This window comes from Budorcas taxicolor, chromosome 1, assembly GCF_023091745.1.
Source record: "Budorcas taxicolor isolate Tak-1 chromosome 1, Takin1.1, whole genome shotgun sequence".
NCBI lineage: Eukaryota > Metazoa > Chordata > Mammalia > Artiodactyla > Bovidae > Budorcas > Budorcas taxicolor.
Window position 1 is genome coordinate 46,098,421 of NC_068910.1, and position 26,695 is coordinate 46,125,115.

At 46.3% G+C, this 26,695-nt stretch overlaps 1 protein-coding gene across 2 annotated transcripts in view; it reads right to left on the reverse strand.

The window, feature by feature from the left end:
• The window catches only part of TRAK1 (trafficking kinesin protein 1), a 96,844-nt gene that overhangs the window by 58,907 nt on the left and 11,242 nt on the right, over positions 1-26,695 (reverse strand). Inside the window, exon 2 of one of the 2 annotated variants that reach the window (XM_052649041.1) lies at positions 14,357-14,551. In XM_052649041.1, coding sequence (XP_052505001.1) covers positions 14,357-14,551 — 195 coding nt within the window. Of the gene's footprint in view, positions 1-732; positions 847-14,356; positions 14,552-26,695 lie in introns of those variants that run through there. The other variant, XM_052649050.1, reaches the window with a different exon arrangement.

Genomic DNA, 26,695 nt, shown 5'->3' on the forward strand with positions numbered 1-26,695 from the left:
CTGCGAGTGACTGCCTTTATTTCCTCAGACAAGGGTGTAAATAAAGCTGGACGGTGTCACAATCAGGGCAAGATAGTAAGAAACCTTCCCCCGCCACTTCCGTCCCTTCCGGGATGGTTCCGGGGAACCATGGGCACACCCAACACCTCCACTGGGCGGTGGAGGTGGGACAGGCCCTCTGCCGTAACAAATGTGCCGTGCTCCAGTGGTCCACCCTCTAAAAAGTCATGGAGGGTTCAGCGAGTCACAAATCACCAAGGAAAATTCAAGAGGTCAATGATGAAATCTGAAAAGAAGCACCCTTATAATTGCTGCCTAGAATAGGACAGGAACTTGCTTTAAGAATAATATACCCCAAAGAAAACAACTGAGTCATCTTTCCCCCTCACGACCCTGGGAACTGCCCACCATCATCATCACTCACGACGTTTACAGATGCACAGGGACTCGACACGGCAGTGTCTGCATCTAACGCTCGGGGATGGTGGAGCTCAGCTGGGGAAGTTTCTCAGCACGTTTAAATACCCACCCACCCCCTCCAACAAAGGCTCTTGGCCTTTCTTCTGCGGCTCACAGTCAAGGCCGAAATTAGCAAATGCAGAGATAATTATGCAGTTCTTCAGCTTATTAATGAGGCCAGGTCCCAGCCAGTTACATCATTCAGGTTAACCAAATGTAGTCATGTTAGTGTGATCTGAAACTCCCGACTCAATTAAAAAGCAGTTACTTTACCTATTACTGGCTCGTGTGGGCTGAGAACATTATGATCACCAGGGAATGGACCCTTCAAGTATATAGATATTGGGTCCTCTTGTGTGCGTGGGTTTATGTAAAGGCATGTGATACAGGGTCACTGTAAAGAAGAAATTAAAGACGACAGGTTAACTGTGTCATATACAATTTGATGCCACCCCCACAGGGGCCTGAGGCCCCTCCCCTGTGGCCTGAGAATGCACCTGAGTGCCATTTCCTGGTGTCTGGAACCTCCAGAGGCTGCTCCAGCCACAGAAACTCCGCCTAGTCTCCTCTGGAATGCACCACACCCTCCCTGCCCAAACGGGAAGGATACAGACTCTTACAGCCCCTCCCAACATCTCCCACCTCCATCTCTGTGGGATCCCTCAAGATAATTCGTTTGACTTGACTGCCAGGTCGGAAGCTGCTTCTGCCTTTATTTCCAGCCTCCCCTGGGCTCCCAGGTCTGGGCCCAGGAAAGCAGGATTCTCCAAGGCCAGAGGACCACTTCCTGAAGACACTAGTCCCTGGACCATAGATGATGACATCTCCACTTGCACACACAAATGCACACACACACGCATCACCCCAGAGAGAATTCAGTCCCACTGAAGTGCCATGCTCACAAGCCCAGCATGCCAACACCATCTCCAGACTGCCAAGAAGCCTCCCCCCACCACGAGCCCTGCCCACCTGCTGTCCCCTCTTCACCACGCCTTCACAACGGTCACAGCCATGCGGTGCTGCTCCCGTGCCCCTCCCTCCTCCCGTCTCCCCAGGAAGGTTCCAGGACACCCCCTCCCCCGAAGGGAGACAATGGCCCTACACATCCCCGCTCTGTTTTGCAGGAGCCATAATTACCGTCTGAGCATTCTTCATAATACCAGTCTAGTTCATAGTAATCCGCTTCGATAAATTTCTGCATAGTCAGTATTCTGGCAGAGGAAAGAATGGACTTCACGGCACCATCGACGTCAGGTGAAACGCTGCCATGCCCCCCTGCCCTTCCAGAATGCCGGGCAGAACAGCATCCCCAAACACACCAGAATTAAGCTGAGCATCCTTAATGACAGTCTGGAGCCAGGACGGAAAAGGGGCAGTGAAAAGGAAAACCATGGAGGGGGAAGAGGAGGAGCACAGCTATCAGAGACCCTGGCAGTCCTGCTAATAAAGCGGCAGTGGCCAGCAGCCCTGAATGGGAGTAGCCAGAGCCGTCCTATCCGCGAGCACAGAGGGTGACGTCAGGGACACACACCACCACCCCGAGGTCTCACTCCAGCCTCGCTGCCCCACTCCCGCTCATCTTTCAATCTAACGGTTGCCATAGAAACAGGCCAGCTCGGGGGGGGGGGGGGGCGGGGGGGAATGATGCAGAGATGGAGGAAATGTCTTCCAAGGATGCTGGGAGCAGGGGCTGAGAGGTGCCACGTTGGGAGAAAGGAGGGCGTGCAGGCAGGGAAGGGGGTGGCGCCAGGAACATTATCACCATCATCTCTTCCAATAAATGTCAGGACAAGTTTATCTATCTGCTTAATTCTGGGTCACTAGGGACTCTGCATTTGAAAAACAACCCCTTTAAAAATCTGCAACTTCTTTCCTCAACCTGATTTTAAACATTAAACATCTTTCCTTAAAAATTTCGACTGCTGCCTAAAGGAAATGTAAATTTCTCAGAAAAGGGAACCATTTTCATACAGATACAGGCCTGTTCTCTGTTCATGCCTTGGCTCAAACTCCTGGAGAAACAGCCTGCAGCATACAAGTAGAGGAGAAAGCCATCACAGAGGGGCTTGTGCAATAAGATAGACTGCTTTCATGGACACTAAAATGTGTTATCAAAGTACAAAAATATATACCAGAAGGAAACAGTCCACCTTCAGGAAGGTGGTTCCCTCCAGGAAAGGAGTGAGGGGATAGGACTTTGAAACTGTCCTTATAAATGCATTGTGAACGTTTTCCTTGGGCTGCCCTGGTGGCTTTACCTGGTGGTGAAGAATCCGTCTGTCAAGCAGGAGACAAGGGTTCTATCTCTGGGTTGGGAAGATCCCCTGGAGGAGGAAATGGCAACCCACTTCAGTATTCTTACCTGGAGAATCCCATGGACGGAGGAGCCTGGTTGGGCTACGGTCCATGGAGTCGCAGAGTCAGATACAACTCAGCGACTAAACAACAACGTTTTATTTCTTACAAAAAAAAAAAAGGAAAGTGAAGCTAACATTTATTAGTCCTAATTATTTAGCATGTTTGAAATGTTTCATTTAAATGGGTAATGGATAATTAAATAGATTTTAGACTTGCTATAAGTTGAACTCATCTGCTAAACAGGGTTGCTCAACCACAGCACTACAGACACACAATTAGGGTCAGATTGTTCTCTGTGGCAGGCGCTGTCCTGGGCATGGCCTCCACCCATTTAGGTGCTAGAAGAACCACCCTGTCTCTCTGTTGATGTGACATCCAAAAGCGTCTCCAGATGGTGCCAAATGACCCGTGGGAGCAAAATCTCCCTTGAAAACTGCTGCCCTCGAGCAAAACTACCTATGGAACCTCACCAGCCTGTTAGCCGGGTACTGTAACCATCAATGGCAACAAATGTGCCAGCTTGGTCCAGCTTTCCTCTTAATTTTCTACTCAAGACTGTATAATGTGGGAATGAGTAATAGTAAAAGGACTTTTTTCCACTACTGGGAGGGCAAGCTTCTTTCCTTCCACAGTGATCAAACAGGGAGGCTTTCCCTCTTTCCTTCCACAGGCACATGATGCCCTAGTTAATGAACTTGGAGGAAAAGGCATCCCTCTAGGGCAGGGCTGCCCAGGCTTTAATGTGCATGTGAATTATTCGGAGCTCTTGCTAAAGTGCAGATTCTAATGCCTCAAGTCTAAAACTGCACACAATTTTCTGCATTTCTAACAAGCTCTCACATGCTCACGAGGCTGCTGGCCCCCAGACGACACTTCATGGCAAGGCTCTTCAATAGGAAAAAAAGACTTGGGGGTAGACTTTATGGTGTGTGTGTATGTATATATGTGTGTGTATCTGCCTAACTGTATGTATGAGTAGTAGGTAGTTCAGAGGAAAACTATTTGCGTGTGTATGTTGAGGGGGCGGTGGTTTATATATGCCCTTCCCTCTCCCTGACCCCAACTTGGATACACATTTAAAATTTTCTAGGACATTCATCTATTTAAAGTCAGCAGCCAACAGTTTTAATTCCTGCTGTAACTGCCCCCATTATCTGAACACATCTCTCCCTTTGGTCCTTATCCTGTCTCTCTGCCATCGATGGCAGCTCTCAAGAACACCACAGCAAACCACCAGGCAGCGTCTCGGATGTCACTCCTCATGACAGATGAGCTGAGGCTGGTGTCCTAAGGTTTTCTGAGGTTTTTGTTTTAAAGTTCCCTAAGGTGGTTCTGAAAGATGATTATAGGTCTCATAAATAAACTGATGGACAGTTAACAGTTTCCTCAAAATCAGCATGTTTAACAGGTTCAATCCAGTAGAGGGGGTGAGGTCTAGTATGAACTTTCAAAATGAAGGCAGGATAAAGCAGCAAAGAATGCAAACTCCACAAAGCATCATAGAAAAGTCAGGTGCAGTTAGAAACCTCTTCAACAAAGGCTTAAGCAGGAGACTTGGGTTTGATCCCTGGGTTGGAAAGATCCTCTGGAGAAGGGAATGGCAATCCACTCCAGTATCCTTGCCTGGAAAATTCCACAGACAGAGGAACCTGGAGGGCTATAGTCTACGGGGTCGTAAACAGTTGCACATGACTGAGCGACTAACACTTTTCAACAAAGGCTTGGCACATTTACCTCACAGTGCTATGAAATTTTAAAATATTTTATTTATATACCATATCACCACAGAAGCAAAAAATAATGAATAGATAGATGGATGGATACATACATGGATAGACTACTAATGGCAGGCAGTTTAATATCATAGCTCAGAACAAGGGCTTTTGGAGTTAGACGGCCTGAAGTTTGGTTCAGGCTCCTCATTTGCCATCTGTGACCTTCTTAGACACCTGAGTCTTACCTGCTAAATGGCGTGACTATAATTATCTGTCGCATAGACAGGGTGAGGCATTAATTAATGCATGGGAGAGCACTCAGCACAGTGCCTGGGACAAAGGGAGTCTGCAACCAATGTTAGTTGCAATCATCTTCATCACTCTAACTCTTTAAAAAAGGAAACAAGCCAGTATGAGCAATTAAAAAGATAGCACAATTTTCTAAGCTATAATTAGGGAAATGAGGTAGAAACGTCATTTATTAGCTTTGTTCCAGCATAATAAAAGGCCTGGAGTTCACAGTAATGAGCAGGATTGGTAATCTAGGGGTGGGAAGGTGCCATTTCTAAATAGCATTTGACCATATCACTGAACGTGACTTTTATCAAATCCAAAGATTGTATACATCTAATTTACTTTTTAAGAAAATGCAAAAGAAAGAAATGAGTAAAGAAACAGTATCATTTATGGGTGAATTTTATCGGCCTTGAGCAAGTTTTTTTTTGTTTTGAGCAAGTTTTAAATTGAACATCTATATCAAAATTGCTGTGTGATAGGCTCCAAAGGATAAAGTAATCCATTCACAACTCTGCAGAGACGATTCCAAGGTTAAAATCCAGGTGTGCGTGCATGCTCAGTGGCGTCTGACTCTTTGCGACTCTGGACTATAGCCTGCCAGGCACCTCTGTCCATGGGATTTCTCACGCACTAACACTGGAGTGGGTTGTCACTTCCTTCTCCAGGGATCTTCCTGACCCACCCCCGGATCAGGAATCGGGACAGGTCCCAGAAGCAGCCTGAGAGAAGCCCCTGTCCATTCACTCAACACTATTTAAGGAGTGCTGACTGCACATCAGGCCTCAGCCCCTCACCGCTCACTCACTTAAGACCCCCCTCGCTGGGCAGACGAGGGAAGGGGGCTCAGAGAGCTGAAGTCATTTGACCAGGATCACTCAGCAAAAACCAAGAACAACTGAATACAAACCAGGCACCAACCACCTCCAAAACTTTTTCTGTCAATAACTGAGAAAACACTGAAGGAGTATTTACAAATAAAATTTGAAAGAAAAAAGGGGGTTGGAATTAAAGGGATATTTCTCTACCCATCCTCAGCAGAGCAGCCTTCTGATGCCAACTTTAACAGGGCTTCTTGGAGAGTTGTTGATTCCATGTCTTGGAGCAGGAAAAATCAAGACAGGCCCGCAATAGCACGTTGCACAAAAGTAAACAACCACTCCAAAAGGTCTGGGGTAGGAGCGATCAGGCGTCAGAGCCCACTTGAAAGGACATCACATTGCCAGCTTGTGATAATTCTAACATCAAAAAGAAAATACAATCAATAACAGTTAAAGGTTGTCAAGACCATGAATATCAATGAACATGAAAACAAAAGGGCAACCAAGTGAATCAGGCAACTGACATAAAAAGGAAAGTGGAATATAATAGGGAGATTTTTTTAATTTATCTTGAGCAAGGGAGGGTAGGTGTGTGTGACTGTTCTATTTCTGTCACTAATATTTTTCATAAAGCACTGCATGAACATCATTCCAAGTAGGGTGGCTATGAATAAGCCAACCGGATATGGAATGAGGAGGCAGGTAACAGAATAGGAAAACTTGATGCTGTGGCCACGACTACCCCCAGGTAGGAGGAGGATCGGCTCCTGAGCTGCAAAGTTAGTTATGTGTCCTCTTTCGTAAGCATTTCGGAGAATCTAATAGACTAGGCACGCCAAATTAAGAAGACTCTAATTACGAGAGAAGTCCTAATCGAACAAATGTTTGCTGTTCAGTTGCAAAGTCTTGTCTGACTCTTTGTGACCCCGTGGACTGTAGCATGCCAGGCTTCCATGCCCTTCACCATCTCCTGGAATTTGCTCAAATTCATATCCACTGAGTCAGTGATGCTATCCAACCATCTCATCCTTTGTTGCCCCCTTCTCCTCCTGGCCTCAATCTTTCCCAGCATCTGGGTCTTTTCCAATGAGTTGAGTCTTCCTATCAGGCGGCCAACTTAAATGATTAAAAGAATATAATAAAATTTCTAAGTTTTAAACTATTAGCTGTGTAGTAATTCACATACACATACATAATTTTATATACTCATATGCATATATATGTATGCAATAAGAATTGAAAATAAATTATTCACACATTTAAAAAATGAATACGTGCTAACAATTCTGGATTAAATTACAACTGATGCAGTTATGAGTTTGCCTTGAAGTGTCTCAGATGTTACATGCCACATGCCATCTTCCTCCACACCCCAGATGATGAGCACGGGCCACACCAGGGCCCCCGAGTGGCCAACCAGACAAGCAGGTGGGAGAAGGGTAGCTCCCCATGCTCCTCCCTCTGGCTGGAAGCAGAACCACTCAGGGCCCCAATCCTCCTCTGCAACATGCCCCTGGTCTCCAGAGCTTTCCTCCCTTCAGGAAGTACTGCAAGCCTTCTATCTGCATCCCAGGGCAGCCAGGACAGAAGAGGGGAGGGCTTCCTAATCCTCCATTCTTGACGGCGTCAGGGGCACTCGCATAAAATACAGGCTGACAAGCAGGCCTTCCCTCCACCGGCTGCAGAAAATTAACTAACAGGATGCTTTTGCAGAGTTTTCTTTCTGATCTTTATTTTTTAAAAACACTGCCATTGCCAGTCACTGAGCTCCCATGGCAGAAGGCAGGCTGCTAACAAACAGCTTGCTGTCAACTACCCCCTCCCAAACCATCTCCACCTCATTTCAGACACAGGAAAAGCAGGCACCCATGCCACCTCCAGGGAGAAGATGGGGACAGAACAGAGGCGGCAGACAGCACCCAACAAAGCTCTACAGAGACAAAGAGTACCCCAGCTTGGAAGCCCTCATTAAAATCACTCATGCACCTGAGGAGGGCACAGAGAAGAAACAGAGTTCTGATGTGTTGCTGGGGTTCCCAGTTTGCTTCCTGCACCCTGGGAGGGCTGCATGGAGCATCTCATTCCTGGACCAGCAGGTCACATAGCAGATGTTCCAGGGTTCAAAACATAAATCAGAAGCGCAGAACACAAACCATAATCCAGAATTACTAGGCCTGAGCCCATCACTGGTGGGGAGGGGGGTGCAGATGGGCTAACAAGCTGAGCTGTCATGTCAATTTCCCACCTGAGTCTGTTCCAGCTTTGTGTTAGACATGCTGGATTCCCTTGCAAAGGAAAACAGTCAATCCGTACAGGATTGCTTGCCAACCATTTTTGTTCTTAAAAAAAAAGCAAAGACCCACCAACACTGGAATCTGGATTGGTGAGAAAGAGTGGAAGCTGGCAGTTGCCAGGTGACAAAGCAGGCCTAAGGTCATGGTCATCTGTCTCCTGGTATGAGCACCCAGCTGCCCTGCTCACCAGATCCTGGGGTTCCTGGTACCGTCGGCACCTGGTGTGGTATGGGTGTGGCCGCTCTGGACCTTCAGAGATAAGCATTTTCTATTTCCCCTCCGCACCGATGCCTGACACCCTGGCCCACACCTGGGGATGAGGATGGCAGGGGGTGGGGTGGGGGGCCTTGACTGTGTGTCGCTGACACATGGGAAGTGGCTGTGCAGCCAGAGCTTCTCTGTCTGCAGAAGTCCACCTGCAGACTTCTGCGAAAAAGCGATGAAAATGGGCCCAAGGAAGAACCTGCCTCACATGAGGAGTGAGCGTAAGAGGGGAGAAGGCACAATTCCAGGGCTCCCTCAGGTCCTCACCTGCAAACAAAATGGCCTGAGGTCTTCAGAATGACAGAAAGGCACAACTAGTACCATAGCATTTACATGAGAAAACTCCAGGCAAGTGTTTATAAGTATACTATAATGTATACATTTTAGTGTTATTTGTTAGCAAAGGATAATGAAATGTTTTCCCCAGCCATTAGATCCCTTCTCCATCCTCTGTACAATCTTCCCCGACACCCATCATTCATCTTTCCTTCCTTCTTTCAACCCCACCCGCCACAATGTCAGTGCACCACACGCACCCCTCCTACACACACAAACACAAACGCACCATGTTGTCTCTTAGGTCACACCTCATATAACTTGTGATCCCTCCCTTTAGAAGGTCAGCATTGTGTGTAATCTAATTCAGTTTGCACAGGCTCAGTGCATACTGTGGAGTCTTTACTTTTGCTTCACTGATCATTTTGGGCTTCCCTGGTGGCTCAGATGGTAAAGAATCCACCTGCAATGTGGGAGACCTGGGTTCGATCCCTAGGTTGGGAAGATCCCTGGGTTGAGAAGGGAATGGCTACTCACTCCAGTATTCTTGCCTGGAGAATCCCACAGACAGAGGAGCCTGGTGGGCTACAGTCCATGGAGTCGCAAAGAGTCGTATAGGACTGAGCGACTTGCGTAGACTTGCATAGAGTCCTACAGGACTAAGTGACTTTCCTGTCTTTCACGTCACTTAATTTAGGATTTGAGTTAGATGAAGGCAGTCTCTGGAAAGTGGCAACAAAGTGATCTTGCTATACTATACATTGTTTGTAATTTTGCTTTGTCTTTGCCAAAAAAAAAAAAAGAGGGAGATAAACGTGTTTTTTAACTTAAAAGATACTTTTGCATGTTCTTATTTAATTAGCACTTGTTAAGTACCTATTTCATGCAAGGCGCTAGGCGGACTTCAGCCTTGTTAAACATGAAGCAAAAAAAAAAAGCAAAATAAATAAATAAATAAACATGAAGCGGACAGGGGCTGTACAGTAACAGTTGGTCTAGATGAATGGTCTTTGATTCTTTGTTGTTGTTGTTTAAATTAAATTTTACAAAATTAAAATGGGACGGGGAGCTGGATTAACTGCAGTTGCCCAGACCCCATCCACTCCTTCCACACAAGCAAGGTAGACAACTCGGTACAGGATGTCAGCCAAGCGCCTTGAGAGCATCCGGTGTCGGCCCCACCCGGTGCAAAGTCCTAGGTTAGGCAGTGAAAGAAAATCAGTAATCAGATGTTTTCACTTCCTTAGCCAGAAAACATCAACTTGAACTCAAACAAAGTCAAGCTCACAAAAGATTACAGGTACATACTAGTCATTCAATAAACACTTGTTGACTGATTCATTAATAGTACTTTATGGCAAAAGCATAAAATGAGGTGATGTCTTGAAACTCTCATCTGCTTTACAACCTCTTCTTGGCACTTCCCTGGTTGCTCAGATGGTAAAGAATCTGCCTGAAATGCAGGAGACCTGGGATCAATCCCTGGATCAAGAAAATCCCCTGGAAAAGGGAATGGCTACCGACTCCAGTGTTCTTGTCTGGAGAATCCCATGGACAGAGGAACTTGGTGGGCTACAGTCCATGGGGTCGCCAAGAGTTGGACACGACCGGCTACTAACAACACTTCTCTTCTTAGGGAAAGGACTGTTCTGGTGAAGTCGTCAGCAGATCATTTGCACTTGAGATACAGACAGATTTCGTTTCTGACAAATGCTCTTTAACCAAAAAGTTACCAAAAACATGGACCTAGGGAAAGGAAGCAGAAGGAGCCACAGCTATCCACACACCAACACAGCAGTCCTCATGGCAGGTGTCCACCGACTACTTTGCGATTAGAAAAATCTATAGCACACAGTCATTTCCACCTGAATTCAGGAAGCATGACCTACAGACCACAGGATGCAGGGGAGAAAACTGCAGGCAAGTAGGAAACCTCATCTTGAAACTAAGCTACATCAGGCTAAGTGTCACTTGGGACAATGACCTTTTGAAAAAAAAAAACAATTTTGAATATGTCAGACACATTTTTATGAACAAAATAAGCTACTGACATATTCTAAAACAGGGTTTGCATTTTTCATGTTTACTAAATGAACTTTATTCTTAAACTGAATTTTTTTCTTACTTAGCTTCTCTGAGAGAATCATTAATTAAGACATAAAGTTAGACCAGACAATCCAGGTTGGAAACTCAGAATGCCATCATGACATATGTATACCTGTGACTGATTCATGTTGATATTTGACAGAAAACAACAAAATTCTGTAAAGCAATTATCCTTCGATTAAAAAATAAATAAAATGGGGAAAAAAAGGACCCCACCTTACTAGCTGTGATTTGGAGCAAACTTAACTTCCCTGAGCCTCAGTGTCCTCATCAGTAGCATGAGGGACAGCGGGAGTTTCTGATTCAGTGGTCACTGTGAGAAGTAACTGAGATATCTGTAAAGCATTAAAAAACTGTGCCTGGCACACTAGTAAGACTATCCTTTCTTCTTGCTGGACCATCAGATCTTAACTGTCCCACGTTTATGGGTTCATTTGCTGTGTAGGTCGTTTTCACTTTGTGTGTCCCTCAGACTCTGCACGGGTAAACATCCACTGGACTGTTGAAATCTATCTGAAAAGATCATTCTACCACCAGGTAAAGGTGGATACCCAAAGCCTTCTTGCCCCTCCTTAACAATCCAGGCAAGGGCCAGATTTAAAACACGAAGCATTGCTTGTCTCCTTTGAGGGATGACATGTGGGCAAAGGAGATCAGTGTTAACCCACCTTCTGACACCCAAGGTGTCCACTCTGATCTCTGAAGCAATGGTGTAGGTGAGCCTATTATCCAGGGAGTCTCACCTGGGGAGTGTATCAGAACCCCCTGGAGAACCCCTTACCCTGATTCCCAACCCACTGCCCTGACTGATGCAGAAAATAAATCTAAAATGAAGGGACGTCTCTACTTCCAAAAAAATTAAAAAAAAAATAAAATGAAGGGACGGTTTATGTTGTCTTCCCACACACCTCACAACTGATTTCACACACTAGTGATGGTAGAAACCATCACAATAGTGTAAAGTAATTATCCTCCAATTAAAAATAAAATTAAAAAAAAACAAAACAAAGAAAAACACATGGGTGAGTCACAGTGGTGTGAACCATGGCATCTCCTGGGTTACACATGTAAACACACAGATGAAATCCAGAAAGGACGCCAAATACAGAGCAGGGCTCTTAACCTGTGCTTCCACGGACCTCTGGCTCAGCAAGGCTCACAGACCCCTCCTCAGCAGAAAGATTTAAAGACAAAAGATACAAAGGACTATAAAGAAGCGACTGTACTACAATGCAGTTATTAAAACTTCAAGAAAAGGTCTGTGATAAAAGTGCTTCTTTATCAATGCACATTAAATAGCAAGATCAGCACATCTAATAACGAAAGTAATTTCAAAGCAGAGATGAGTAAAGATCTTATTTCTTCCATATCTGCTTCTTCTGTAGCATGACATGAAAATATCCGTGATTTCTACTGGTGACTAAGTCACAGGTCTTAGTAATACCACTGTGCTTTGTTTTCCACGTTTATAATGAAAGTAAATGCTGCATTTCAGTTAGACGTTTACGAAATTAAGGATGCAAATTTTTTTTTTCCTTTACAAGTGAATAGAATCCCCAATTTCTCTCTATAGATCCCTTGGAGGGTAGTTCTAGGACCTTGGGCTTCCCTGGTGGCCCAGACAGTAAAGAATCTGCCAGCAATGCAAGAGACCTGGGTTCGATCCCTGGGTTGGGAAGATCTAGGACCTCAGTTTGAAAGCCCTGCTCTATTGGCGCTGTATTTAAAAGTTAATGCTTGATCATTCAATTAACTGATACTTAGCAAATACCCACTTTACCCTCATCACATGTACCACAGAAGAAAATGCAGAGTTAAAGTAAGACTTAGATGCAACCATGCTCTAAAAATTTTCAGAATATCTGGTCAACATATATTTTCAGTTCTTGTAGTTTTATTATAATTTGTGTTATGTACTGCCAGACTCCACCAGGATGCTTTCTTCTCTCTCTCCTTTACATATATCAGTAGAAGTAAAACAAATAATAACAAGTCACAATGTCTGTTCAAGTCTACTGAAAAGAATTTTAGAAGCTATAGATCAGTGCTATTGAATAAATACAATGAGCCTTTCATACTTGAATTTCCTTGATAATAAAATCAACCTGGCCCAAACAAACTATAGCCATTTTACAGGGATGAGAAGGGGCCATTCCTATGAAAGGTCTCTGACAACAGTAAAGTGTTACCCTTGGGTGGTGTTCCAACCACACTGTGATTGTAAGTGATTAATCAGTGTGTATGTGAGGGACCTAGGAGCCTCCCTCAGCAGAAATGGCCAAGCAGGATCCTAGAAAATCATAGGAGAGTCTGTTAAAGAAGAGTAAGTAACAGGCAGGGATTTCTAGAAAAATAATTCTACTGTGAAGCAGAATGAAGGAAACAAATACGAAACCTACCTGAGAGGTCACCCAGGACAAGGTTTTCCATACAATACCACGTCTCCTTGGGTGTACACGTACTATGAGTAAACAAAAGTGACTTGTAACAGGCCTCCTCTAGGCTACAAGATATACTAGAAGTTCTAAAGCATCAACTTGGACATTAGTTCAAGTCTAATGTACTTCATACTGCCCTGGTGTGGATTATTCTATTTTTACTCCTATCGAAACTGATTATCTGCAGTGCTCACAAAGAGACTGCAGGATTTACACGAAGTATTAAAACACAGGCCAATTTAAACAAAATTCCTTTCTTATTAATATCTAATAGATAAACGTGAAAACAGCCCAGATACATGCTAAAGGAGAAACTTACAAGTTCTCACTTGTTAATTAGTAATGATTTCATGAGTTCAAGAATATTGGAAATTGGTTTGTATTAGAGAAAATAATTACAGAAAACTTTACAGAAGCACAATAAGCTGCTTGTGAACCTAGTTATTGCTAAATAGAAACAGGATTGTTGTTTCTTGTTGTTTTTTTTTTAAAAAAGGTGATATGATGATACATGGATACGTAAGTAACGTCACACTAATTTAGACTAGGTTCAAATCAACTTGAGTTTTAAATCAAGAGTGTCAAAACAAAAGAGAACTGGTCTTACCAATCTTACAAAGCTGCCATGAATTTCTAAAGAGAAAAATTACATCAAAACTACCTCTTGAATGAACACCAGAAATTCAACTATACATCAGTTTAAAAAGAAAAAAATATCATTGGTGTGAATTTTTTAAATCACTGTATATTTTTCAAGTCTGCCAAATCAGGTTTCACGCCCTTGTCATCACAAACACACTGAAAGAAGTCCCACCTAGTATACTGCTCACCCTACAGGTGTCAGCTCTGTAGGCCCAGCAGGACCAGTCTGCTGCTGCAGCAACATCTTGCCTCTCCTGACTAACCAGCTGAGTGGACTTTCACGCGCAAATCAGCAGCCTTGGCATGTCGTGTTATGTCTTATAAACACTGAGCAGTCTTGAGGTTTCCAATACTTTGGGTTTTAAGTGCAGATAAGCTCCTCCCCAATACAAGCTGCTAAGGACTCACATGGTACTTCTGGAGGGAAATGGGAGCATCTTCTAACCTTCTGCATGGTTAAGAGAAAGCTGGTTCAAATGAAAACTCATACTTGTTCCCCACTACTCCTTTCTCTCCAGAAGACTCAATGTCAAGTGAGGCCTTTTATGGGGCTAAATCCCACAGCCACATTTCTTCAAGTACTTTCCACATAGAGCAGGCTAGAAGACACAGCAGCCAGGACACGCACACATGTGCGCCCGTGGCTAAGCGCGGAGGACAGGGCGTTCCAGGAAAGGGGAATCACTCACGGAAGTACTTCAGCGTCTCCTCAATCTGCTCGGTCGTGAGGTCAATGTTGACATCTGGAGAAATGAGGGGGGTGTGAAGCCAGTCGTCGTGGTCATAACCGTAGATGGTGTCGGCTCTTAGCTTGTAATGGGGCAGCTGCTCCTCCAGCAGGCTGATGATCTCGACTTCCGGAAGGTCGGTGCTGTTGCACACGTCTGGAGGGAAGAAGATGGACAGATGAGAGCCAGGATCTGGTGGTGGCCTTGCTGCCGCTAGTGACCTAACCCTGGCACTTGTAGCCAGAGTCTTGCACTACTTACGTGCAGCACGGAGAGGTCAGATCGGGCCATGTCAGAGATCTTTTTCCAATTTAAATTCTACTCTTGAAACTTAGAGTAAGGCATGTTTGTTGCCAGACCTACCTGAAATAGCTCCTGCTGTTTAGCTGCCCACTTTCTGTGAAGTAAAGCCAAAATTCTCGTGCCTTCGTCATTTGGGCTTTCTTCCCAACCCTTTCTCTGGCCATTCTCTCTCAATCACCCTATACTTAGGTCAAACCAGTTATAAGTTCAGCAACATGCCAGATTCCTTCCTGCCACTATTTTACCATTCAAGCCATGTCCCCACATAGGTAAGATTTTGGCCTTCATTTAATTCATTCATTCACCTGTTTATCCTCCGACATTTCCTTCCTTCCATCCATCCATCATCATCCAACTATATCCTGAGTCCCACAGTCACAGGAGACACAACATAAACACAACAGCCACAGTCTTGCCTCTGTAATTCTTATATTCTCATGGGGATTCCAGCCACTAAACCAACAGGTACCCCTCCGTCAAGGCCCAGTTTGAATACCACCTCCTCCTAGACAGGATGGTGTTTTGAGCTCACCAAGCTGAATTAATCTGTCTTCTTCAGGAAGAATGTGGACACCTGTGCCCAGAAGAAAGGTTACACCACAGACATAGCATCTTCTTATTTAACAGGAAGGCCACATAAGAAAAAAGGCGTAGGTAAACAAAGAGTGTTCAGTGGGCAACTTCACCCCTTCTTGGGCAGAAACCCATGGAAGGCACTTGCTAGCCCCTCAAATCTCCCACCATCCCCTGCTTACCCCTTCTTACTTAAGTCAACATGCAAAGCTTCACTGTAGAAGGACGTTATGACTCGAAAAGTCAGCATGGTGTTTCAAGTGCTGAGGAAAGAGTTATAAGTGGAAAGTGAAGACATTTCGAATTTCACTTGGAGCTCTGGGGACTGCAGAGGGAACACGTGGACGTTCTGAATTCTCTGCCTCATGTGGGAAATGTCACGGCTAGCACACTTGGCATTTCAGCCAGCCCCCACCAGGCCGGAGCTGCTCTGCCACCCTGCAAAGGTCTGCGGAGAACTGAGTGACGGTCCTTCCCTTCCCCTTGGCCACAGTCAACAGCCCACCCTCAAGGCAGATGTCTCATATTTCTTTACCATCTCCCACTAGTGACAAAACACCCTCTAAAAGCCCTAGATGGGCTCCTAACTAAGGAAATACTTCTCTGTCTTGCAATCAAGTGGGGAGTAAGTTCCCACTCCAACCTCATCTCCAGGGGAGGCCTCAAAGCCATAAAATGACCACCATCTAGCTGAGGGGATTCGGGGTCAAGGAGGGCTGACACCTGACTGATGGCAGCTCTTGACTAAACACAGACCTGCTGCACAAATGTTGAGCCAGCCTGGCCGCAGGAGGATGGGCAAGGTACCAACACATTCCTGCACGATGTCCCCACACAAGGGGCTAGAATCTTCTGGTGTCACTGCCACTTGGTGGTGGGCAAGGCAACGGACTCCAAGAAATAAAAATAAAATCCCTTCTAAGAATGCTGGGTCACTTGTGAGCACACTGGCAGCTGCTCGGACACTGAGACTCCCCTGTCCTTCCACGTTCTCAGGGCTGAAGGTCAACATATTTACAGTGTGGGTCCTCATGCGCAAGAGGTATCGTTTTCCTTAAAGCATATGATGACCAGGAGATAAAGTATCAAAGGTGAGGCTCTGCCAAAAAGCCTTTTGAAAAACATTCTGTATATTTGACTTTTCTGTAATGTGACTTGCCATATAAACTTCAGCGAGTCTCATAGCTGCCCGGCAGGCCCAGAGAATTAGGAAGAGATGATAAAGACCACCCAGGAAGATCTCTATAACCTTGGGTGCAGGGCCAGGTGCCCCAAGAACCTCCCAAGAAGGGAGACACCACCTCTGCCACGTGGAGAAGACACATCTGAGGCCCCAGGTTGTGCAAACATGAGAGCCTTCGAGAATTCCCCAGGAATGCTTTCACAGTGCCAAGCACCCAGCCAGGAGCCTTCAGTGTGTCCTCCCAGCAATCTGAGACGTAGATAATATTTGCTCTGACTTATATGTGAGGAAGCAGATTCACAGACACTGTGGAGTACCTTGTAGGTCAAGGTCGCACAGTTAAATAAGCAGCAGATTGTGTGAGAAGCCTCAGCCACCTGACTGTAAACTATATCCTTCCCTCTCCCATCTGCCTCCCCTCTCCCAGCAGGTGCACTACAAATGCTGGGGGGTTCCCAGGCTCTTCTCAACAGGAAGTTTTTGTTCTAAACAGGTAAAGATTTCACAAGCGTGTTAGGTAGAGGTGTTCAGCTCGACACACTGACAAATCAAGGAAGTGTCAGGATGATTTTCCCGAACAGAGTGCAGGAAGGAGAGCCAGGAACTGAAGCAGCTTGTCAACAGACCTGCCCTCTCTCTTGGTGCTGGTGTGACTGTGTGCTTAGTCACATAGTCGTGTACAGTTCTGCAAGACCCTTTGGGTTGCAGCCCACCAGGCTCCTCTGTCCATGGGATTTTTCAGGCAAGGATACTGGAGCGGGTTGCCATTTCCTCCTCCAGGGGATCTTCCCGGCCCAGGGATTGAGCCCGCATCTCCTGAACTGAAGGCAGATTCTTTATCATTGAGCTACCAGGGGAGCCCCATGAGGAAGCCCCGTGGTGCTGACTAAAGGTCAATGTGTGAAAGGGTGCTGCTGGCCCCGCCTGGAGGAAAGGAAACATCAAGCTCTCTACAGTCCTCATTTCTCCACAGCTCCAACCACACTATTAACCAGCGATAAGAAGGGTGGGAGGGACACTCAGCAGGGAGGGGATATACATATACACATATCTGATAACGTTGTTGTAGAGCAGAAACTAACACAACATTGTAAAGCAATTATACTCCAATTAAAAATAAATGATAAAAAAACAAGCTACAATATGCAGTCCTGGGGAAGTCTCAGATGAAGGACATCCACTTCCTGATTGAATCCAGACCCTGACACGTCCATCTATGGATTCTGGAAGATCTACAGCAACAGCAGCCTGGCAGCCACTGACCCTCAGCTGGTCAAACCATCCAAAGGCCAGGTTTATCCAGGCAGTCGAGCGGACTCACCCTCAACATCCTTTCCTTCATCAGTCACAGCAGCCCTATGCTTGCTGGCCCCATCTGTGACAGACACATTTTCTCTTTTTTTTTTTTGGCCATGTCGTGTGGCAGGTGGGATCTAGTTCCCCGACCAGGGATCGAACCTGCGTCCCCTGCATTGGAAGTGTGGACTCTTAACTACTGGACCGACAGGGAAGTCCTATGAAAGATACTTTTTAAATCACAGTATTGCTCTGCTTTAAAAACCTCCCCACTCCCTACAAAGTACTGCATGATTCAGCCCATACCTTCCGAGGGCAGAGGCTACTGACTCCTTCCCAGTATCAGATTTCTGCTTCTTTCTTGCAGGAATGTAACCTCCAAGGTATGGATGGGCACACAGCCACACAGCTAAAAACTACAGTTTCCAGCTTTCCTTTCAGTGCTGCTGCTGCTGCTGCTAAGTCGCTTCAGTCGTGTCTGACTCTGTGCGACCCCAGAGACAGCAGCCCACCAGGCTCTCCTGTCCCTGGGATTCTCCAGGCAAGAACACTGGAGTGGGTTGCCATTGCCTTCTCCAATGCATGAAAGTGAAAAGTGAAAGTGAATTCACTCAGTTGTGTCTGACTCTTCCCAACCCCATAGACTGCAGCCTATCAGGTTCCTCCGCCCGTGGGATTTTCCAGGCAAGAGTACTGGAGTGGGTTGCCATTGCCTTCTCCTCCTTGCAGTGAGGTCTGCCTATATGCCTGGTTAACAGAATGTAAACAGCACTTCCAAGTCAGACCCTATCCAACTGTCCAAATGCAGAGCTGGGGCCGGTACTGGAGTCACCTTCAACTGTGAAAGTAAAGGCAGCACCTAGGGGGTCACCAGGGCAACCCTGGGCGCCAGGGACAAGCTGGCGGGGAGCACTCCTAGGCCATCTTCCATCTGGATTTTCAAGAGAGAAAGAAACACACATCTACCTTATTAATGTCGCTTCTCCAGTATCCCTTGTGAAGCCACATTGACTTTTCACCATTCTCCAAACACATTTTTACACAAATATTGGTTTTGACACCAGCTGCTCTAGCTATCTGGAAGGCCAGTCCCTGCCAGCAAACTCCATCCCAAAATATCACTCAAATGTCACCTCATATCAGGCTTCCCTTGACCTCTCGCCTCTGGCTATGTATTTAGATTATTTCAGGAGAATGTTACACGCATTTTCTAAGTCTCTCCTCGACTATCAGTGAGGCCCTCAGGAGGAGCTCTGAATTACCCCCTTAACATCCAATCCAACCCTCAGCATCAGCATCGCAGTCAGCAACAGGAAGTACTCAGGAAGCGCTGCATGAATCGTGGAACAAAGGGAGAAGAATCGGCAATGGGTGGCATGCCTAGCCTTAAGCATGGGGGAGGTGGAGCCCTGTAGCGCCAAGGTCTTTTTAAGCTCACTCTGTATCACCCAAGGTCTTAATCAGCAAGGAGTAAAGTTCCATGGGGAAACGAATGTCCCCTCAACCACTCAGCAGACACTGATCTGATCTAACGCCCACCATTCTTAGAGCACCACCTGCCTGGTGGGCTACACTCCAAGGGGTCCTAAAGAGTCAGACCCGACTGAGTGACTAACTCTTTTTCTGGGAGCAGAACGTGAGAGTGCTCTTCACCTCTTCAGAACTATGACCGTTCCTAGGTTTCTCCTCAGCATAAGGTTTGAAGTGGATCCTCCTGCCCAAGGATGAGGGCTGTGGAAGGTGGGAGAGGGTCCTGACGGCAGGGGCTACACGTTCAGCTGTGTCCACTCTACACCTGGCTTGGGTTAGATCCATACCCCCAGAGAGGGGCTAGAAGGAGGCACCTCCTTCTAAGCACTTGTACTGATGCAAAGCTTCCCTGGTGGCTCATGGCAACAAATCCATCCGCCTGGAGATGCAGAGGACATGGGTTTGATCCCTGGGTTGGGAAGATCCCCTGGATGAGGAAATGGCAACCCACTCCAGTATCCTTGTGTGGAAAATCCCATGGACAGAGGAGCCTGGTGGGCTACAGTTCACAGGGTCTCAAAGAATCAGACACAACTTAGCGACTAAGCCACCATCACCATGGGTCACATGCCAGGTTCATGAAACCTACTAGGGACCCCAGAGGATGCCAATATTTTACAGGACAGATTGTGGCTCTAAATTAGTGTCCAATGTTTAAAAATCAGAGAATCTCATTTAAAAATACAGATCTCTGGCCTCAGAAAAAGTCAGCATGTCTAAAAGCACACCAGCTATAGACTCTGAGTGGTGGCTGCCCCCAAATGGGAGGGGAAGGGAAGGTCCAGAGGGGTTTCTGGGCCTTCTGCCCACACCCTGGAGCAGAAGGCACTGGGGCCAGAACAGAAAGCTGCAAGGAAGTGGAAGACAGCCTCCTGAACACTCCCCCAGGCTCCAGAGAGCCTAAAGAAAACAGCGGTGTGGGGGAGAGGCAAGGATAAAATGGGGCAGAGAGGACAGTGCTGGACAAAGAGGAAAGGCCTGGCGGGAGAAAAGTCTGGCAAAATCAAAGCAAGAGAGGAACAGAAGGGCACAGGATGGGAGGAAGGAGGAAAGCCAGGACCCGAGGCAGGCCGGCCAGCAGGCCCACGGCTGCCACCTGCTGGCCGCACCGGAGGCCCTGGGTGCAGCAGGCACTGCTCCAAGAGTGTGGAAACCAGGCTCCCGGCCACGGCCCTGTCCCCAGCTGCGCCATGACACCCAAAAGTCACCTCGTGGTTTATCTGGGTCTTTGTCCCTCCATCTGCAGAACAAAGGCATCAGGTCGCACAAAAGCTCTCTTTCTACCCAAAAGGTCTCTGGGCCACCACACCCAGCGCATCCCTCCTCCACGGTAGAGGCCTCTTAGCACCTGGAAATGCCAAGTTCTTCTGAGAGGCCAGGGATCTGCTTTTTCACATGAGATGCCCTGATTATCAAATGTGGGACGATAGTTTAGAATTCTGTAAAATGCCTGAGAGTCAGATCAAACATGTGTGAGTGCCTCCAGTTTGCATGCAGGTACTTCCCATCCTGGTGCCTCACTATGGGCCTCGGGAGAAAGTTCTAGGCTATGCTAAAGGTGACAGTCAAAGAACATGAGCCCAGTTTGTGCTTGAGGAGGTTCTGGAAGGGGCAGTAAGCCCCTCTCATCACCCATTAATCTCAGCAGTGATGGCAAACCCACAGCCATGTTTTAAAGTTTTCCCAAGACCGCTGACCCAGTGAGCTGCTCACAAGTCATTCTGTACAGACTTGGAAACAAAGCCTTTTCCGTGAGTTATTGAGAATAAAGGGCATGGGCTCAGAGACTCACACACAGGCCATACTGGTGTTGGGGACACACGTGACACTTTGCAACTGGTACCTGTCATATATCCTTCTGGAAAGTTCTTCTCTATCGTGGGGTTACATAGTTTAGAGCCTTACCTAAGGAACTCAGTGTTAGTAATTACTCCCTAGACTGCCATGAAAGATGTGGTTTCACTAACTACAGAGGGACCTTTAGAACTAAAAATTACTGGCTGCACCACTTCATTAATAGAAGAGGAGGCTGCACACAGGGAGGCTGAGGAGGCGGCTGAACATCCCAGAGCTGCCTGTAACAGACGCAAGACCCGGTGTGCATGGCCCCCACACCAGGAGCCACCCCGGGGGCTGACATGCTCCACTGTTGACCCAGAACCCTGCCTGGTAACCAGCAAGGGCTCAGAAAACATTTTGTTGAACAATGCAAACCACTGGTATCTATTCCTACATTTCACTTACGTTCAGAAACCAGCAGGCAGTGCAGGGTGAAGATCAGGAACACATTTGCAAACCAGGAAACCAGGGTCCGAAGGTTATAAGAGGAATTCAAGAGACTAGGAAGGGGCTGAGCCCACTGCACACGGCATCACCCGGTCCCTCCAACTCTAATCCACACACGACTCGCTTCCGCTCTCTGTGGCCCCCTGAGAGGATCCCCTAAGGAAGGAACCTGCACGGGAGCATTTCTCCTGCCTTCCCTTATTTGTGGGCATTCCGGCAGAACTGGGGGACCCTCCTGAGAACTGAGCCCGGGGTGCCCTGGGGCAGGCAGCGGCACACTGCACACCCTGCGCTTCTGTACTGGGCTCCGTAGATGCTTCTGTGGCTCCACCTCAGACTCCCGCGCCAGGAGCTACAAGGCTGGGACCCGGGAGCTGGCTGCTACAGCAAGTCCTTCAAGAGGGTCTTGCCCATCAACATTTGAGGTTGACAGTCCCTTGCGATTATAGTTAACTAAATTTGCTTTCTTAAAAAAACATGGGTAAACGTGGCTCAACATTCAAACAGTCCAAAAGGGCAAGGTCCTTCCCCTGTCCTAGTTCCTCGCACACACCTGCCCTCTCCCTGCTTTCACCAGACACATCTCAGACTCCGCCCTGGAGCTGATCCAGCCGCTGCCATCTTTTCTGCTTACAGAAGGGGACACTGAGGCCCTGCCGGAAGTGCAGGAAACGGGGCGAGGTCTCGTGGCTGAGCAGTATTGGGACTGGACGCCAGGACCCCCGATCCTCTCCTGGGCCCCCATCCTGCGTTCACCTCCTGAGACATACCCCTGCTCACATTCCAGCCCCACAGGGACAGGGACAAGCACCAGACTTCTCTTCTCATCCTTGCTGCCTCGCTGTGGGCAGTAACCTGGGTCTCCAGGAGTGGGGAAGGACAAGCAGAGACACCCGCACAGGAGCAGAAAGAAACGGGCAAAGAAACCAGGACTTGGAGACAGAAACACCTCCTGACACTGGAAGGTCCATGGCCTTACCTGCCACCAGAAGCAGCTCTTTCTGAGAAAAGGGATAAACAATGACCCTGGCTCAGTTCCGTGCAGATGGGGTGTTAGGTTCTGAGCTGTTGCCTGATCACACAGGACACCAGCTCCTGTGACAAGAGCACAGCAGAGATGGCTGAGCAGCCCGGCGGCCGCCTTGACAGGCAGGGTCTCCGATTCGAGGTTAAAGTGCCGCCTTGTGCAACTGAATGTGGCCCCGTCCACTGAGACACGCCAGAGCCTTGTGCAAGCAGAGGGCGGGAAGAGGCGGGACAGCGCGAAGCCAGAAGGACCCTGCTATGGAGGCCCCAGGATGTCAAAACTAACTGCAGTGTGCTGCAGAAATAGTGACTCCGATGGGCTTGGCATAGAAATCCACAAAAACAGACAACAGCACATCCCAGGTTAGACTAATTCTAACACAAAGACATAAAGCTAGAACTGCACAGAAATTTTATCTTACAAGAAAAAATTAATTTTAAGAGATAAACCTCCAGGAAAATGCTCAAAAAATAGGAAGGGGTTAGGGGGGAAGGATTACTATTCATTTGAATTTGTTTTCACTAGGTTTCCCAGGTGGCACCAGTGGTAAAGAATCTGCTGTCAATGCAGGAGACCCAAGAGACACAGGTTCAGTCCCTGGTTGGGAAGATTCCCTGGAGCAGGAAATGGCAACTACTCCAGTATACTGTGCCTGGAAAATTTCCACGGACAGAGGAGCCTGGCAGGCTACAGTCCACGGGGCTGCAAAGAGTCGAACACAACTGAGTGACTGAGCATATATTAAGAAATTAAAAAAAAAAACACTTTGGTATTCCAATTTTCCAGATATTTCCTCTTAAAAGTGTATATATTACATATAATTATTAAATCGTCAGAGGAAAATTTTTTACATGAAAATAGCCAGTGTCACTGTGATTGTAATTAATGTGCTCACAGCTGAATTAGTATTTAGACAGATGGAGCTGGTGGAAATTGGAACAACACTTGGAGTAAATAGTTTGACAGCATGTTTGGAGAAGCAAAATTCTGTCATGACCCTCAAACCAGTAACCTCCCACAGGGGATTAAATATAAGAGAGGAATCCAAAAAATCTGGAATGCAAAATACATAAGCATGTTTATAGTACATATCTGATAAAGCGAAAAACATGCATAGCCAGGTTCTTTGAAAAGTTAAACCAAATTACTACGTGTGTGTTAGTTGCTCAGTCGTGTTCAACTCTTTGGGACCACATGGACTGTAGCCCACCAGGCTCCTCTACCCATGGAATTTTCCAGGCAAGAATACTGGAGTGGGTTGCCATTTCCTTCTCCAGGGGGTCTTCCTGACCCAGGGATCGAACCCGGGTCTCCTGAATTGCAGGCAGATTCTTTACCACCTGAGCTACCAGGGAAACTGGATCAAATTACCATATGATCCAGCAATTCCATTTCTGGGTATATACCCAAAAGAAGTAAAAGCAGGGACTTGACCAGATATTTGTACATCATGTTCACAGTGGCATTATTACAACAGCCAAAAAGTAGAAGCAGCCCAAGTGTCCACCAGCGGATAAACAGGTAACAAAACGTGGAGTTCCAATAACACTGGAATATTATTCAGCCTTAAAAAAAAGAAGAAAATTCTGACATACATTGGAGTATGGATGATATGCCAACCAAAATAAGCCAGTCACAAAAGAGCTGAAACTCTATGAATCCTGTTATGCAGCTGTTAGATTCAGATTCATAGAGACAGACTGTAGTAAGCTAATTGGCAGGGGATGGAGGGAACGGGGAAGAGGGAATGGGTGTTTAATGGGTACAGACTTCCCTGGTGGCTCAGATGGTAAAGTGTCTGTCTACAGTGCAAGAGACCCGGGTTCAATCCCTGGGTTGGGAAGATCCCCTGGAGAAGGAACTGTCAATCCACTCCAGTATATTGCCTGGAAAATCCCATGGACAGAGGAGCCTAGAAGGCTACAGTCCATGGGTTCGCAAAGAATCGGACACAACTGAGTGACTTCACTTTACTTTCATTTGCAGAAGATGATAAAGTTGAGGTAATTTATGGAGGTGATGTGTCTGCAACAAAGTGAACGTACTAACACCAAAGAACTGTACACTTAATGATGGCTAAAATGGTAAACTTTATGTTATCTGTATTTCACTCTTTTTTTTTTTTTGGCTACACGGCATGTGGGATCTTAGTTCCCCAACCAGGAATCAAACCTGCATCCCCTGCAGTGAAATCACGAAGTCCTAACCACTGGACTGCCAGGGAGTGCTTACTTTTCTTTTTTAATAAAAAGATGACCACCCTACCATTGTTATCTCCCAATGCATGGCTTTCATTAGTGTTCCGGTACAAAGCTGCATAACTCCTGTTATTTTTAGTGTCCAATTTTGCAGAACAGGAAGTTTTTTAGAAGCAAGTATTTTCGTGTTATAGCAAGAATGCCTATATAAAGTTTAATTTTGGGGTAGTCAAGTTTTTTTCCACCAGGATTGCTGCTGCTAAGTCACTTCAGTCGTGTCCGACTCTGTGTGACCCCATAGATGGCAGCCCACCAGGCTCCCCCGTCCCTGGGATTCTCCAGGCAAGAACACTGGAGTGGGTTGCCGTTTCCTTCTCCAATGCATTAAAGTGAAAAGGGAAAGTGAAGTTGCTCAGTCGTGTCCGACTCTTAGCGACCCCATGGACTGCAGCCTACCAGGCTCCTCCGTCCATGGGATTTTCCAGGCAGGAGTACTGGAGTGGGGTGCCACTGCCTTCTCCACCAGGATTACTGAGATATAACTGACTTATAGCACTGTATGCATTTAAAGTGTACAGCATATTGATTTGACCTACATATACCACTGAAATGATGATCACAATAAGTGTAGCGAACACTCATCATCTCACATTGACAAAAAATTAAAGAAAGAGAAAAATTGTTTCCATGTGATGAAAACTCTTAGGACTTGCTCTCTTAACAACTTCCATATATAACACACAGCAGGGTTAATTATATTCACCATGTTGTACAACATTTATGTATTTATACACATCATTCATGTTGTACATAAATAAGTACAGTACTTATTTATCTTATAACTGGAAGGCAGTTTTAACAGCCTTCATCCAGCTCCCTGCTCCCTTGACCCCCACCCCCACCTTTAGTAACCACAAATCTGATCTCTTGTTCTATGCGTTTGTTTTTGAAATATAACTTAACTGTGACACTATGTTAGTTCCTGTTACACAACAGAGTAATTCAATATTTCTATACATTTCAAAATGATCACCAGGATAGATCTAGTTAGAATCTGTAACCAACCAAAGAGACTACATAATTATTTACTATACTGCCCACATCGTACATTTCATACCGTGACTCATTTGTTTTGGAACTAGAAGTCTGTACCACTTACTCTCCCCCTTGATCATTTTCTTTACAATCTTAAGTCTTTGTGTCATGCTTAGGATGGCCTTCCCATCTCAAGATTATTAATATAACCAGCAAAATTTACTTCCAGCACTTTATGGCTTCATTCTTAACATTCTATCTTTGAACCACCTGGATTTTATTGGGTTTGAAGGAGCTGCTTCCCTGGTGGATCAGATGGTAAAGAATCTGCCTGCAACATAGGAAATGCAGGTTCAGTTCCTGGGTTGGGAAGATCCTCTGGAAAAAGGAATGGCTACCCACTCCAGTATTCTTGCCTGGAGAATTCCATGGACAGAGGAGCCTGGCGGGCTGCAGTCCATGGGGTTGCAGAGTCGGACATGATTGAGTGACTAGCACATACACACTTTTTATAATGTATCCAGCTGTACTTTTTATAATGATAACAAACAGAAGCAATAATAATGGCAAATATTTACACATGCTACCATCTTCAGTATTTATTTCCACTGATGCATTTAAACCTCCCAACAGCCCTAAGAGTAGAAATTATTATCATCCCCATTTTACAGAAGGGGAAACCTAAGGCACAGAGAGGTTAAATAACTGAACCTACATCACAGAGTAAGCATTAGACCTGGTTTTCTAACACAGAGTCTGGACCCAGCGGCCACAGCCACCACCCATGCTGCCTCTGCCCCTCTGGTCTCACTGATTAAATAATTCCTCTGTATAACTCTCTTTTCTCTAAATTGTCCTCCTCTTCCCAA